We start from the raw sequence: 14,214 nt of genomic DNA on the forward strand, positions 1-14,214 counted from the left end.
CATTCTTCTCACATGTCCATAAGGCTTACTCCCGGATCGACTTTTTTATTATGAGCAGGGCGCTGATAGCGAGAGTAGAGGATACCGAGTACTCGGCGATAGCCATTTCGGATCATGCCCCGCATTGGGTGGACTTAGAGCTGGGGGAGGAGAGGGACCAGCGCCCGTTGTGGCGTTTGGAGGTGGGGCTGCTGGCGGACGAGGAGGTGAGTGAGCGGGTCCGAGGAAGCATAGAGGTACCTGGAGGCCAACGATAACGGGGAGGTCCGAGTGGGGATGGTATGGGAGGCGCTGAAGGCGGTGGTTAGGGGAGAGCTGATCTCCATTAGGGCCCACAAGGAGCGGAGGGAGCAGGGGGAGAGGGAGAGGCTGGTGGGGGAGATGGTGAGGGTAGACAGGAGGTATGCGGAGGTGCCTGAGGAAGGACTGTTGAGGGAGAGGCGTAGCCTCCAGGCCGAATTCGACCTGGTGACCACCAGGAAGGCGGAGGTGCAGTGGAGGAAGGCCCAGGGGGCGGTTTATGAGTATGGGAAAAGGCTAGCCGGATGCTGGCGCATTAGCTTCGGAAGCGGGACGCAGCTAGGGAGATCGGGGGAGTTAAGGATAGGGGAGGGAGCGTGGTGCGGAGTGGGGTTGGCATCAATGGGGTCTTCAGGGACTTTTACGAGGAATTGTATCGATCCGAGCCCCCACTGGAGGGAGGGAGGGATGGGCCGTTTCCTGGGCCAATTGAGGTTTCCGAAGGTGGAGGAGGGACTGGTGGCGGGATTGGGGGCCCCAATTGGGCTGGAGGAGCTGACCAAAGGGATAGGGAGCATGCAGGCGGGGAAGGCACCGGGGCCGGACGGTTTCCCGGTCGAATTGTATAAAAAAAAATATGGACCTGTTGGGCCCGCTGTTAGTTAGAACCTTTCCTGAGGCACGGGAGGGGGGGGGGGGGGGGGGGGGGGGGGGGGCCTTGCCCCCGATGATGTCCCGGGCACTGATCTCCTTGATCCTGAAGTGGGACAAGGATCCCCTGCAGTGTGGGTCTTACAGGCCGATTTCGCTGCTGAACGTAGATGCCAAGGTGCTGGCGAAGGTCTTAGCCACGAGGATTGAGGATTGTGTGCCGCTGGTCATCCACGAAGACCAGACGGGGTTCGTGAAGGGGAGGCAGTTGAACGCGAATGTGCGGAGACTTCTGAACGTTATCATGATGCCGGCGAGGGAGGGGGAGGCGGAGATAGTGGTGGCGATGGACGCTGAGAAGGCCTTCGATAGGGTAGAGTGGGGGTACCTGTGGGAGGTGCTGAAGAGGTTCGGGTTTGGGGAGGGGTTTGTCAGGTGGGTCAGGCTGTTGTATGAGGTCCCGATGGAGTGTGGCCACGAACAGGGGGAGATCGGAGTACTTTCAGTTGCACCGAGGGATGAGGCAGGGGTGTCCCCTGTCCCCCCTGCTCTTCGCACTAGCGATTGAACCCCTGGCTATGGCATTGAGGGAGTCGAGGAACTGGAGGGGGTTGGTGCGGGGTGGGGAGGAGCATAGGGTGTCGCTTTATGCGGACGACTTGCGTTATATGTGGCGGATCCGGTGGGAGGAATGCCGGAGGTAATGAGGATCCTCAGGGAACTCGGGGATTTCTCGGGGTACAAGCTCAACATGGGGAAGAGCGAGTTGTTCGTGGTTCACCCAGGGGACCAGGAGAGGGGGATTGGCGAGCTCCCACTAAAAAGGGCAGAGAGGAGCTTCAGGTATTTGGGGATCCAGGTGGCCAGGAGCTGGGGGGCCCTGCATAGGCTTAATTTTACAAGGCTGGTGGAGCAAATGGAGGAGGAGTTCAAGAGGTGGGACACGTTGCCGCTGTCCTTGGGTGCAGTCAGTCAAAATGACGGTGCTCCCAAGGTTTTTGTTCCTGTTCCAGTGCCTCCCTGTGTTTATGCCGAAGGCCTTTTTTAGGCGGGTCAACAGGAGCATAATGGGGTTTGTGTGGGCGCGAGGGACCTCGAGGGTGAGAAAGGTGTTCCTGGAGCGGAGTAGAGATAGGGGGGGGCTGGCGCTGCCCAACCTCTGTGGGGACTACTGGGCTGCCAATGCGACGATGGTGCGCAAGTGGGTGATCGAGGGGGAGGGGGCTGCATGGAAGAGGCTGGAGACGGCGTCCTGTGTGGGTACGAGTCTGGGGGCGCTGGCAACGGCGCCGCTGCCGCTCCCTCCAAGGAAGTATACCATGAGCCCGGTAGTGGGGACTGCCCTCAAAATATCTCGGAAACTTACCAGGTGATGCAGGAGGAGGCCTCGGTGGTGGAGGTGAAAGGTAAGTGGCAGGAGGAGTTTGGATAGGAGATCGAGGAAGGGACGTGGGCAGATGTCCTGGGGAGGGTGAACTCTTCATCTTCGTGCGCGAGGCTCAGCCTCATACAGTTTAAGGTGCTGCGCAGGGCACACATGACCAGGACAAGGATGAGCCGTTTTTTGGGGGGTGAGGACAGGTGTGTTAGGTGCTTAGGAAGCCCAGCAAATCACACCCATATGTTCTGGGTATGCCCAGTGCTGGAGGAATTTTGGAAGGGCGTAGCGAGGATGGTGTCGGGGGTGGTAGGATCCAGGGTCAAGCCGGGCTGGGGGCTCGCAATATTTGGGGTGGCAGAGGAACCGTGAGTGCAGGAGGCGAAAGAGGCCGGTATTCTGGCCTTTGCGTCCCTGGTAGCCCGGCGGAGAATTCTTCTTCAGTGGAAGGATGCGTGGCCCCCAAGCGTGGAATCCTGGATCAACGATATGGCAGGGTTCATTAAATTGGAGAGGGTGAAATTCGCCTTGAGAGGGTCGGTACACGGGTTCTTTAGGCGGTGGCAACCGTTCTTAGACTTCCTGGCAGAACGGTAGACATTGGTCAATGGCAGCAGCAACTTGGGGGGGGGTGGGGGGGGGGTTTACTTTATTTATGTTTAATTACACTGGGGGATCTGATTATTGTGTATATTTGCTATGTTGGCTCTGTGTTAAGTTGGGATGTTAATTTATTATTTTTGTACAGGGGGAGGGGGATATGGAGGGTTGTTTTTTGACTGTTTTGTATTTAACCCTGTTGGGTTCCTTTTTCATTTTGTTATTGATATTCTGTGAAAACCTTAATAAAAAAATTAAAAAAAAAAAAGAGTAGGGGGTCAATAAGGGTGGGACCTGTACGAGAGGTAAATGGCTTTTGCACTATGTTTATGGTTTCATGAAAATTGTTTATTTTGCTGTTGTCACTATACCAAAAATATCTCAATAAAATGTTTATTAAAAAAAAAGGAACAAGCATGTGAGTTGTAAGAAGTCCAAAGATGTGCAGGTCAGGTGGAATTGCCATGCTAAATTGCCCTTAGTATCCAAAAAATGTGAGGTGGGGTTACTGGGTTATGGGGATAGGGTGAAGGCGTGGGGTGCTCTTTCCAAAGGCCGGTACAGACCCGATGAGCCGAATGGCCTCCTTCTGCACTGCAAATGCTGTGATTCTACGAAGCCTACAGAATGAATGACTCACCAACTGTAAGGAGTCAGTTTCTGTTGATAGCAGCTATAAAAAGTAAAATGTCCATATAGATACTTGCTTTAAACCTGGAGCAAAAGAGGAACACATTGAGCAAGATGGGTTGTGCCTGCAATCAGAAAGGGTATAAACACCTCGACTGAGAGCGATGGTGAATTCTCTTCAGAAAGAGGAAAGCTGTAATAATTAAAGCTCACATCGATTTTAAGAAGTAATTTGTAATGGTGTCTGATCGATAGACTGGATTATATTTAGAGACATAACACAGCATTGACTTACAAAGGAAGGGGCGGTCAGCATGAAGACAATGATGGGATGTTCCGACGCAATGTATGGATGGAGAGGACTTCGACAACCTTCCAATCCCATCCTTCCAAAGTACCAAGTCTGACATCACACTCGCTGGCTGTTTCTCAATAGAGACCATCGCTGTAAGCTCAACCACCCATTTAGTCTGCTCTAAACCTGCCGTTTCAATTCTAAACCCTTTGCTTTGACCGATTCCATTGTTCCAGTTTGGGGAGGCAACTTCCCCCAGTGTCCAAGCTCTCATTACCCAACGGCAGGTCTGACTTACATGGAAATCCTCATGAGAAATTCTCATCACAAATGGCATGTTGGGCTCTTCCCTTGCTTCCACGACACATCCACCCAGCGGTATCACACCCTGCAAAAAAAAACACAAGAAGGAAATAAATATCCATCACAAGCTGCCAGCAACTTCTCATTTGCCGTGCAAATTTGTGGAACATTCTGTTTCAGGCACAGGTCGCCAAGATGTCAGAGGTCAGGCCTGTAAACTGAAGATTGTGGGCCTTATCCCTCACCTATCCAGTGTCTGTTGAAACTTGGATTCACCTGCTCCTCCAATTAAATATTGGGAAGATTGAAGCAAATGTTTCCAGCATTGCTAATCAGCATCATTTCCAGTTAGTGTCTCTAACCCTTTCTCTGGCAACTGTCTGAGGCTAAACCAAATTAATCCGCCAAGTTAATGTCCTTTTTGGCCTGAGAATAACTATTGGCCCCACTTTTGCTAAGACCTGCCTATTTCCGTCTTCATAACTTCATCTAATAACAACCCTGGGGACGTCATGGCCAGAGAATCTCACTAGAGGGACCATAACGTAACTTGCTATGGGAAGAATCTCTTTTGATATTCACCCTGCCCCCGCCCAGCGATGCAATCTAGTTCATGCCCAATAAGGTAGCATGGTGGGTAGCATTATGGCTTCCCAGCGCCAGGGTCCTAGGTTTGATTCTCAGCTTGGGTTACTGTCTTTGCAAAGTCTGCACATTCTCCCCGTATCTGCGTGGGTTTCCTCCGGGTGCTCCAGTTTCCTCCCACAAGTCATGAAAGACGTGCTGTTAGGTAATTCGCATATTCTGAATTCTCCCTCTGTGTACACGGACAGGCATCGGAATATGGCGACTAGGGGCTTTTCACAGTAACTTCATTGCAGTGTTAAAGTAAGCCTACTTGTGACATTAATAAAGATTATTTTATTTTTACTTTACACTGATGTAGTTACACACACAGTACTTTTCCTGAACTTTGAGATGAAGATTATTATTATTATTATAAGGGTATCATTATATTTAAATATGCATTTTCAGTTTTAACTTGGATTCACCTGGATATTTGAACCCATTTGCATCCTGTTAACAGGCTGGACATTGGATTCTTCATGCCTCCATGATGATGTGACCCTCTGGGATTCACGCAGGAGCGGATTGGTGCAAGTATTTCCCAGCAACCCTGATGAAGTGGACCTTGCGGTGGGCCAAGGGGTAGGTGTTTAATGTAGGTACTCCCCAAAGTCCATCAGAGGACCCCTTCTCCCACAAGGCAAATCCTGTCCACCCTACCCCCAGCCTCCCTTAGACACCCCTGCCAAAGACCCCAAACAGACCCCCGCATCAGACTCCCCTCCACCCCCCCCGCCATCAGAAACCCCCACCAGACCCCCCCCTATCAGAATCCCCGCATGAGACCCTCCATCGAACCCCCATATCAGAGATCCCCCCCCCCCCCATCAGAGGCCTCCTCCTCCATATCAGAGACCCTCATCCTATCAGTCCCCCCTGCCCGGAAGCTACAAAGCAGTCTTGGCAGAAACAGTGAAAAATCACTGGTTTTTCACTTATGTCCCTTACACCTGCTGCCTCAGACAGATGTGTAGAAAGCAGCCGCTGTTACTTCAAAGAAACCCAACCCACATAACAAGGCTTTAAACCCTCTTAGATACTTTGATCTGCAAGGCTCATTTAACTTTCAATGAGAAATAGGTTTTAGTAGGCTGTAATTGACAGCCAAGTGTCTGGATTGTTTATTTTCATTTCCCTTCACGCTTGAAAGCATCTCAAGAACCCTGCTTTGAACCTACTCACACAATGTTTATGATATCTAGGAGTTAAGTATTTTCACTTGCTCTTTTTCTCAGCTGAAAGCACTTAACTGTTTTTGATGTGGTTCGAAGCTGTCAATCATCGTTATATGTTTATAAACATTGGCGCTGCTCCTAGTGCCAGTGCAAACTAGGAGCAATTCTCTTCCGGTGGGAGAACATGGGGTGGAATTTTCCATAGTCCGACGCCGGAATCAGAGGCAGATGGTGGTTTGACACCAGGTCACGCTGCTCCACCCCCTCCAAATCGGCATCATCGGGACAAGCGCAGTCACAACCCTGTTGTGCGCTTAACCGGCCCATCCGCAATGCTCCACCTCCAATGGGCCAGTTCCCGACGGCGTGGGCCACGTGTGGTCGGGAGTCTGGCATGCCGGTGTGGAGAGAGGGCGTGCAGACAGTGTCCAGCGCCGCCACACTTGGCCTAGGTCCGTGCAGATGGCTGTGGGTCAGGGTGGGCAGGTACGTGGTCCAGCACAGCCAGCGCCATCTTTTACGGCGCGTGTGCATGTGTAGGGGACCTAGGCATACGTGTGGCTGCAGCTCGTCAGCCCTGCGCATGTGCAGCACGGGAACCGGTGATTCTCCAACCGGTTTCTGCATATTCCACGGGTTTTTCACGCGGTGCCGGTGCTAGTCCCTCACCAGTAGCGGAATCAGTGAGGGTTTTGCGTCGATCTTCCCGTCGTGAAATACCATGGTTCCTCTATTGGCATCGGCACTTAGCCACAGGACCGGAGAATCCAACCCATAGTTTCCCAAACAGAGAATCCTGCCCCTGGTCTCCAAAACAGAGACCAGACGTGCTGACCGTGCCACCAATAGCCATTGGATCCCCTGGGTGGGTGGGATATGTCTGGGCAGTGCCCTGGCATTACCCCTGTCAATATGGAAGTGCCAGGTATGCAGTGTTATCGCTTCTCGGCCTTTTGGCTAAGATCAAGTGTAGTATCTGCTCTGTCTTTTGGCTCAGATCTGTTAAGTCTCTCTTGTGGGGACCATGAACTGGATTCAATGTGAATTGTTTTTTGGAGCAGGCAAGGAGCTGGATTAGGGGTTTGTCCCTGTCCACACTTTGAGCCCTGGCTTGGTATCTCAGAAGAAGTAATAAAAAATAAATAAAAAGAAAGGTAGGCAGTGTTGGGAGTGTTACCTGAACGGGGCATGAAGGGAGGAGATCTGAAAGGATGGCTTTCGGCGACTCCATAGCGAGGTGGGAGGAGGGGGGTGTACTGGTACCAACAATGGGGAGGGGCCTGATGCCTGCGAGTGGGCATGGGGCGTGACGGTTGTCCGGAGATCTTTATGTCCTGCACATTTCCTGCCAGCACCACCTGGGCACTGTGGTATGGCAAGGCTGGCACCCAGATGGCACTGCCAAGGTGCTACCCTACCTGGAGGCCAACCACCCAGGAGGCCTCCAATTACCTGAGAGTCCCTCCTGGTACCCTTCTACCTGGTCCCCGTTTGTGGGGACCAGTACTGAACAACGAGGCCTGTAAATGCCAGGTGGCCATTAGATCCAGCACGAGCACATCTAAGTGGGTTTGTAAACTCACTTAGCCATGTGGGGTTTGGGTGGGACACGGCCGATAGATCACGCTCTAGTGTGGTGGATACCAGTCAGGATCTCACCCAAAAAGTTGACAGAAAACACCTCACCCAAAATGACACTTAGAACTTTTTTGGTTACCGGGCAACCTGCCAGCGGGACATTCTGATTCCGCCATTGACAACGGGATTTCCCGTTGACTGCACTCCTCATCGCCGGGAAACCTGTGCGCCATCGAGGGACTGCAATATCCCGTGAACAGCTTGGATGTTCCGTCCTATATTACCATTCCTTCACTGTCACGGGATCCAAATCCTGGAACACGCTCCCACACAGCACTGTGGGTTTACCTACACCACAGGGACCACAACTGTTCAAGAAGGAAGCTCACCCACAATTAGTGATGGGCAATGAATGCTGACCTGAGAATTAATGATGAGAAACTAAACGGTGGTGCAGGCTGAAGGGCCTATTTTCAAAACATATTTGTTCTTAGGCATCGCTGGCTCAGCCAGCATTTATTGCCCAGCCCTAACAATTGCCCTTGAGAAAGTAATAGTGGCTGATGCCCTAGGTAGGGTTAATTCCTCCTCCTCGTGTGCCAGGCTCAGCCTGATACAATTTAAGGTGGTCCACAGAGCGCACTTGACGGGGGCGAGGTTGAGTAGGTTCTTTGGGGTAGAGGACAGATGTGGAAGGTCGGTCAGCAGCAGCAGCAACCTTGGGGGGGGGGGGGGGGGGGAAGAGGGGGGACTGCCTGGGAGGGTGGATGAGCAAGAGATAACCTGAAGGGTTGGGGAAACCGGCACGTACGGGTGAGGGCCAGTGTACAAAGCTGTGTAAATATATCATTTTGCCATGTATATATCTTGCTCTGCGCGATTTCTCGGTTTTGTTTTGTTACGGGGGGGGGGGGGGGGGGGGGGGGGGGGGTTATTGTTTGTAAGGGAGAAAAATTGTGTTAAAAAACTTTAATAAATATATTTGATTTTAAAAAAGAGAAAGTAATAGGGAGTTGCCTTCTGCTACTCCTGTTCCTAGGGTCCAAGGACTATATAGTCAGCATCTCCCTTCCCCACCAATAATACTAATGGCACCCCAAAAATACTATGCTCCAATAACACCATCACCCACCCATCTTTGTTTGGAACAATCAGACCTGAAACCTCTGGACATATATCTGCATCATTCCTACTCCTCGTGCCCTACCTGTACCTGGAAACTGGTGGCCTGACATAATGGCTGGACTCAGTACCAACCAAAACTCCGCACTAAACAATGTTCAGCTATGCTCCGAACACAGCAGTAATTTCCCCAGGGATGAGGACAAAACTGTTGGCTTATTGCCTCTACACAGTCTGTAATAGCAAGAAAAAATATTTACTTCAACTGTGTCCAAATGCATTAAAGTACAGCAGAAGTGTGTTCCTCAATGAAGGAGTGCAGTAAAATCCCATTCTTCACAACAATTACATCCTTGGAAAACCTCGAAATGTCGAATTTGTAAAAGTGAACGTACTTGATAATGGGAGTCAACTTGATCGGTTCCAACCATCCAAAAACTTGATATGTACAGAAAGTAAAAGGCAAGAAAACAATGGGCTGGATTCTCCGCTGTCGGGATTCTCTGTTGCGCCGGCAGCCCGGGGATTTCCCGACAGCGTGGGGTTGCCCACAATGGGAAACACCATTGGCTGGCTGGTGTGACAGAAATTCCCAGGAGCGTGCCGCATCAGAAATCTGACACAGGTTCCCGCCCAATGTTTTTAATAAAAATAAAAAGACTCCTGCTGTTTAACAATATAAGACAAGTACACTTACCCTTATTATTAGACTCTCCAGCAGCACGTAATGGGCTTAGAGGTGAAGTAGGTGGAGGTTTAATTGAAGGTACCTAATGTACCAAAGTGTAGATTCATTAACATTATAGGTGCTAAATGGCACCATCTGGGGTCTCCACGATGAGGCCGGTAGATGCCGGGCGGCCCTTCAATCCGGCATGGACATAGTAATGCGAGTCACACAAGCGTGCCACCCCCACATTGATGCTGTATACACCTCTCGCTGCTTCAGGAAGGCAGACAGCATTATCAGAGACCCCTCCCACCCAGGCATTGCCTTCTTCCAGACCCTTCCATCCGGCAGAAGGTACGGACGTCTGAAGACCCGCACATCCAGACATAGGAACAGCTTCTTCCCCACAGCTACAAGACTCCTCAACGACTCCTCCTTGGACTGATCTGTTCCCTGTAAGAGCACTATTCACGACGCCCTATGCTGCTCTTGCTCATGTATTTGCTTTGTTTGGCCCCTTGTTCCGCACTGTAACCAATCACTGTTTGTCGATGTACCATTTGTCAATGCACTCTGTTGATTATTCTTGTGTCTACTATGTACGAACTGTGTACGTTCCCTCGGCCGCAGAAAAATACTTTTCACTGAACTCCAGTACATGTGATAATAAATCAAATCAATCAATTAATCAATCAAGTCTAGGTCCCGCCTATTGTGGGTGGTATCCAGATCACGACATCTCTTGAAATCTGGTTAGATCCCACGAGGCATAATGACAGTCTGGGATCCGGGAAGAGGCCGATTGCGGGGTCTACCAGCCATGACCTATCCCAATTCCACGGGACTCAGCCAATAAATTGTGCCCTATATTCCCTGGCCAACATGGTAGAACTATTTTAGTTGTTTTATAGTGCTGCTTTTCAACCTATCTAACATTTCCACTTTTTCAGTAAGTATCATCATTTTTCAAGGACATTTATTGCTTGGTTCAGATTAACTCATTTCTCAATAATGGTGACTTAAAGATTGCCCTGATATCATACTGCAGATACAAGTGAAATCATAACAGTTCTGAACACTCACTCAAGTATACACTCAGGTAAGCAACATAGCAGATAACGTGCAGCGTGCACCTTCTAGTCCAGTGTACTTCCCATGAACATGTTCCGGATCAATTTTTCATTATTCATTTAGATGCTATTTCTATTTTATGACATATTCTCCAACTTTTCTTCCATTTTTATGTCTGAAAGCTGCAGATAAACGAACATTCGACCGACAAATGGTCGACATAATGTTTTGCGTGGATAAACAAATTTGCAATTGGCGGGATTTTTACTGTCGCTCTCTGGCATTTTTAGCGTGATGAGTTGGCTCAGTTTTGCGTGGATAAGCAAATTTGCAATTGGCGGGATTTTTACTGTCGCTCTCTGGCATTTTTAGTGTGATGAGTTGGCTCAGTATTCGAGGTTGATTACTTCGCTCAGCACTTGAGCCTGCTGTCCAACAGTTTGTAAAAAAAATTGTTGCTTGTTTTCTTATTGGAGGCAAAGAGCTTCTCCAACCTTGAATGTGTTCTTGGCTGACATTTTGCTGAAGGACAGCAGCTGAGCATTAGATTAATCTGAAGGTAGCTAGCTGCTCCTCCTTGTTTAGTCTCCATCTAGGTTACAGTTCTTATCAGTTTGTGCTACCCCATTGGGGTGTCAGTCTAACTTTTCTCTGGCATTAACCGCATTGCTGATGCAGCCTAAAGAGGTGTTCAGTGATCTCTGAGTAATCGTTATACTCATAACCAATCTAAAACTTTGTTTTGAAGGGCATGTTTGACTGCAACCAGTACCCGACAGCACTTGCCATTCAGCATTGAGTAATGTTAAAATCAAAGGTTTTAACATTGCCTCTTATGACAGGTAGTTGGAGGAGTTGGACACATGAAGCTCCATGTCACTCCATTTACTCCCTAGTTCTGGTTGATTCACCCCAGGCTACCCACCAAGACACTGTTTCTAGTTTCTCTCCACGAGTTCAATTCTGAATCTGGCACTGGATTTCTGAGCTTGATGCAGTGATGACTTTGTTCAGGAGGTGCCTGGAGCAGATTGGCTGTTCCTGTGCTGGTCCAAAGAGCATCTCGCCTGGGGTAGGGAACTCAGTGATGCTAGCAACTGAATTTCACCATGCCATTTCTGGTGTTCAACAAACACTATTCTGATTTTTCACACAGTTAAATATTTACCAGCCACCAGAACTGGGTTGTTCAGTATTTTATAGTTGCTTACTCCATAGAAACAGGCCGTGTGCTCTTTCTGGGGGTAAGAAACTAGCAAATACTGATTTATGCCTGTGTTTATGCTCCACACGAACCTCCTCTCATCCTACCCCATCCTTCTATTCCCTTTTCCCTCATGTATCTACCCAGCTTCCTCTTAAATGCATCGCTGATAATCGCCTCAATTATTGGCGTGGCGAGTTCCACATTATAAACATTCTCTGGGTGAAGAGATTTCTCCTGAATTCCTGTTCCATGGAAGTCATATAGACTCAGCACATCAACTGTTTCCCCCTCTACATGTGCTGCCAGACCCGTTGAGTTTATCCAGCATTTCCTGTTTTTATCTCCTGAATTCCTTATTGCTTTATTAGTGACTGTGTTATATTTATGGCCCTTAGAATTGGGAGGGTGTTGGTTGCAGAAGTGTCTCTTAAATAAGTCTTTATAGTCTTCAGCCAGTTAACAGCAAATCTTTAGTGACTACCCGACCTATTTACACATGTGCAGTAAGCGATACAGGCTCGGAGCTGTCTTCATGCCTTTACATGTCGCTGCTCAACACCCCACTGACCCCTGGGTCTGGGTCTGGTTCCTTCGTACATCAGTGTGTGGGCGATACTGCACTCATTGAGTTAATGAAAACCTCAAAATGATTAAATATATATAAAACAAGGCATGGCAGGGCAGGCAGTATGCTGTGAGTGTGGCACACGAGTTTGTGGAGAGCATTACAGCCCTGGACAACCCTATCACTTGATAAGTGTCAGCAGCTTGTGCAACTTTGGTTCATAATTACTGAGCTGGAGTCTGAGCTACAGACATTGCAGGACAATAGCAACAAGGTTCTCACTCCCCGAAAACAAAGGCTGTAAGTTGGATGGACAGGTTGATTACACTGTCATGGTGAAGGAAGCCAGTTAAGAGGGAAGAGTGAAAAGGAATGTGGTGGTGAAAATGTACAATATAATCAGGGAGATAGATATTGTTCTCTGCAGCAGCCGCAACCAGGTTGTGCTGCCTGCCGGGTGCCAGGGTTCAGGATTTCTCCTGGAGGACAAATAAGTAAGGGAATTCACAGTAAATAATAGGATACTGAGAAATGTAGAGGAACAGAGAGACGTTGGAGGTCACTGGAGGTAGCTGAACAAGTAGATAAGGTGGTTAATAAGCCATCCAGGATACTTTACTGGCTGAGGCATAGAGCAAGATTATGCTAGAACTGTATAAAAGACGAGTTCAGCCACAGCTAAAGCACAATACACCACAGTGTACAATTCAGCTCATCACATCACTGGGAGGATGTGCTTGCATCAGAGAGAATACAGAGCAGATTTGTGAGGATGTTGCCAAGAACGGAGCCATTTAACTTTGAAAAAAGATTGAGTAGGCGGAGATTGTATTTTTCACTGAGGGGAGATTTAATTGAGGTGAAGAAAATGATACGGGTCCTAGATAGAATGAATAGGAAGGACCTATTTATTCCCTTTAGCAGAGGTCAATAACCAGGGAACACAGATTTAAAGTAATTGGCTGAAGGATGAAAGGGAAGTGGAGGATAATTCTTTTCACTCAGAAGGAATCAACGGTCGTCAGGGGTTAGGCGTAATGTGGGGTTGAGGTCACATTCAAATCAGCCAAGATCTTATTGAATGATGGTGCAGGCTGAAAAGACTGAATGGTCTGCTCCTAATTTGTATGTTTATATGTGTAATCATAGGATCACGGAGATCTGGAACCATGAGTTCCAGAGTAATGGAAAATGCAATTGACAAGTGCCATCAAATGTGACTTACTCAGCAAGAAACTGGTTGCCATTGTTCAGCTTGGGCTTTGCTGGGCTCACGTAGCTCCTGACCTCACTACAGCCTTGGTTCAAACATGGACAAGGGTGGCAGGGGCAGGAACCCTCAATGCATTTCAAACAATACTTGGATATTCACTTGAAGTGCCACAATCTACAGGGCTGTGAACCAAAAGCTGGAAAAGGCAAATAGGACAGGTAGCCTTTTACAGATATGATGGGCTGAATGACCTCCTTCTGTGCTGCAAATTTCCAATATTTCAATAACAAGCCAATCCAAAAAGTATTGTCCCTGATGCTGCAGTACTGGAGCTTTGATGAGAACGGTGAAAATACAAGGTCAAAGAGATGAACACTAGTACTACATTTACAGCAGATTTCTATTTATAGAAAATCATATTAAACAGGAAAAATGAATAAGCTTTCCACCTTTGGAGTTTTTGCTCAGTAGCGCAACAGGGAGATGTGCGAATGTTGATTGACCCCTTAGCCTCTTGCTGCAGTTAGACGTCACAGTGTCCTGATTAAAGCCATCGATTGATTATAATGTATTGGCTCACTCATTTAAAGGCAGACTTCTGAAGTCTAATTCTTTAAGATAAATTACTTTGATGTTTTAAGGAGTTGCTGCGTTTTGCTGATTATGTTCAGTAAAGTCATATTTAATGCCTTCACCTTAGGTAGAGAAGTTTCTGTTACAATAAAATTCTATATCCCCATGGTATATTAATATATTATCCAGGACACATCATATCCCATGTCCTGTGATGTATTTAATCACTCTTCAGCAGAGTAATGGAAAATGCATTGACAGTGCTTTCAAATGAGATTTACTCACCAAGAAATTGTTTGCCATTGCTCTGCTTGAG

General features: G+C 48.4%; 1 protein-coding gene and 1 non-coding gene across 2 annotated transcripts in view; one reads left to right on the forward strand and one right to left on the reverse strand.

Annotated features, from left to right (window-relative positions):
* The window catches only part of plekhd1 (pleckstrin homology domain containing, family D (with coiled-coil domains) member 1), a 154,699-nt gene that overhangs the window by 105,262 nt on the left and 35,223 nt on the right, over positions 1-14,214 (reverse strand). Inside the window, exon 3 of the mRNA XM_072487334.1 lies at positions 4,093-4,182. Within this exon, the coding sequence (XP_072343435.1) occupies positions 4,093-4,182 (90 nt within the window). The remainder of the gene's footprint in view (positions 1-4,092; positions 4,183-14,214) is intronic.
* LOC140408072 (U2 spliceosomal RNA) lies at positions 6,837-7,030 on the forward strand. Its single transcript, XR_011940006.1, has one exon. It is a non-coding gene; the product is annotated as a U2 spliceosomal RNA (small nuclear RNA).

The sequence above is a fragment of the Scyliorhinus torazame genome, chromosome 2 (genome assembly GCF_047496885.1).
Source record: "Scyliorhinus torazame isolate Kashiwa2021f chromosome 2, sScyTor2.1, whole genome shotgun sequence".
NCBI classification, from domain to species: domain Eukaryota; kingdom Metazoa; phylum Chordata; class Chondrichthyes; order Carcharhiniformes; family Scyliorhinidae; genus Scyliorhinus; species Scyliorhinus torazame.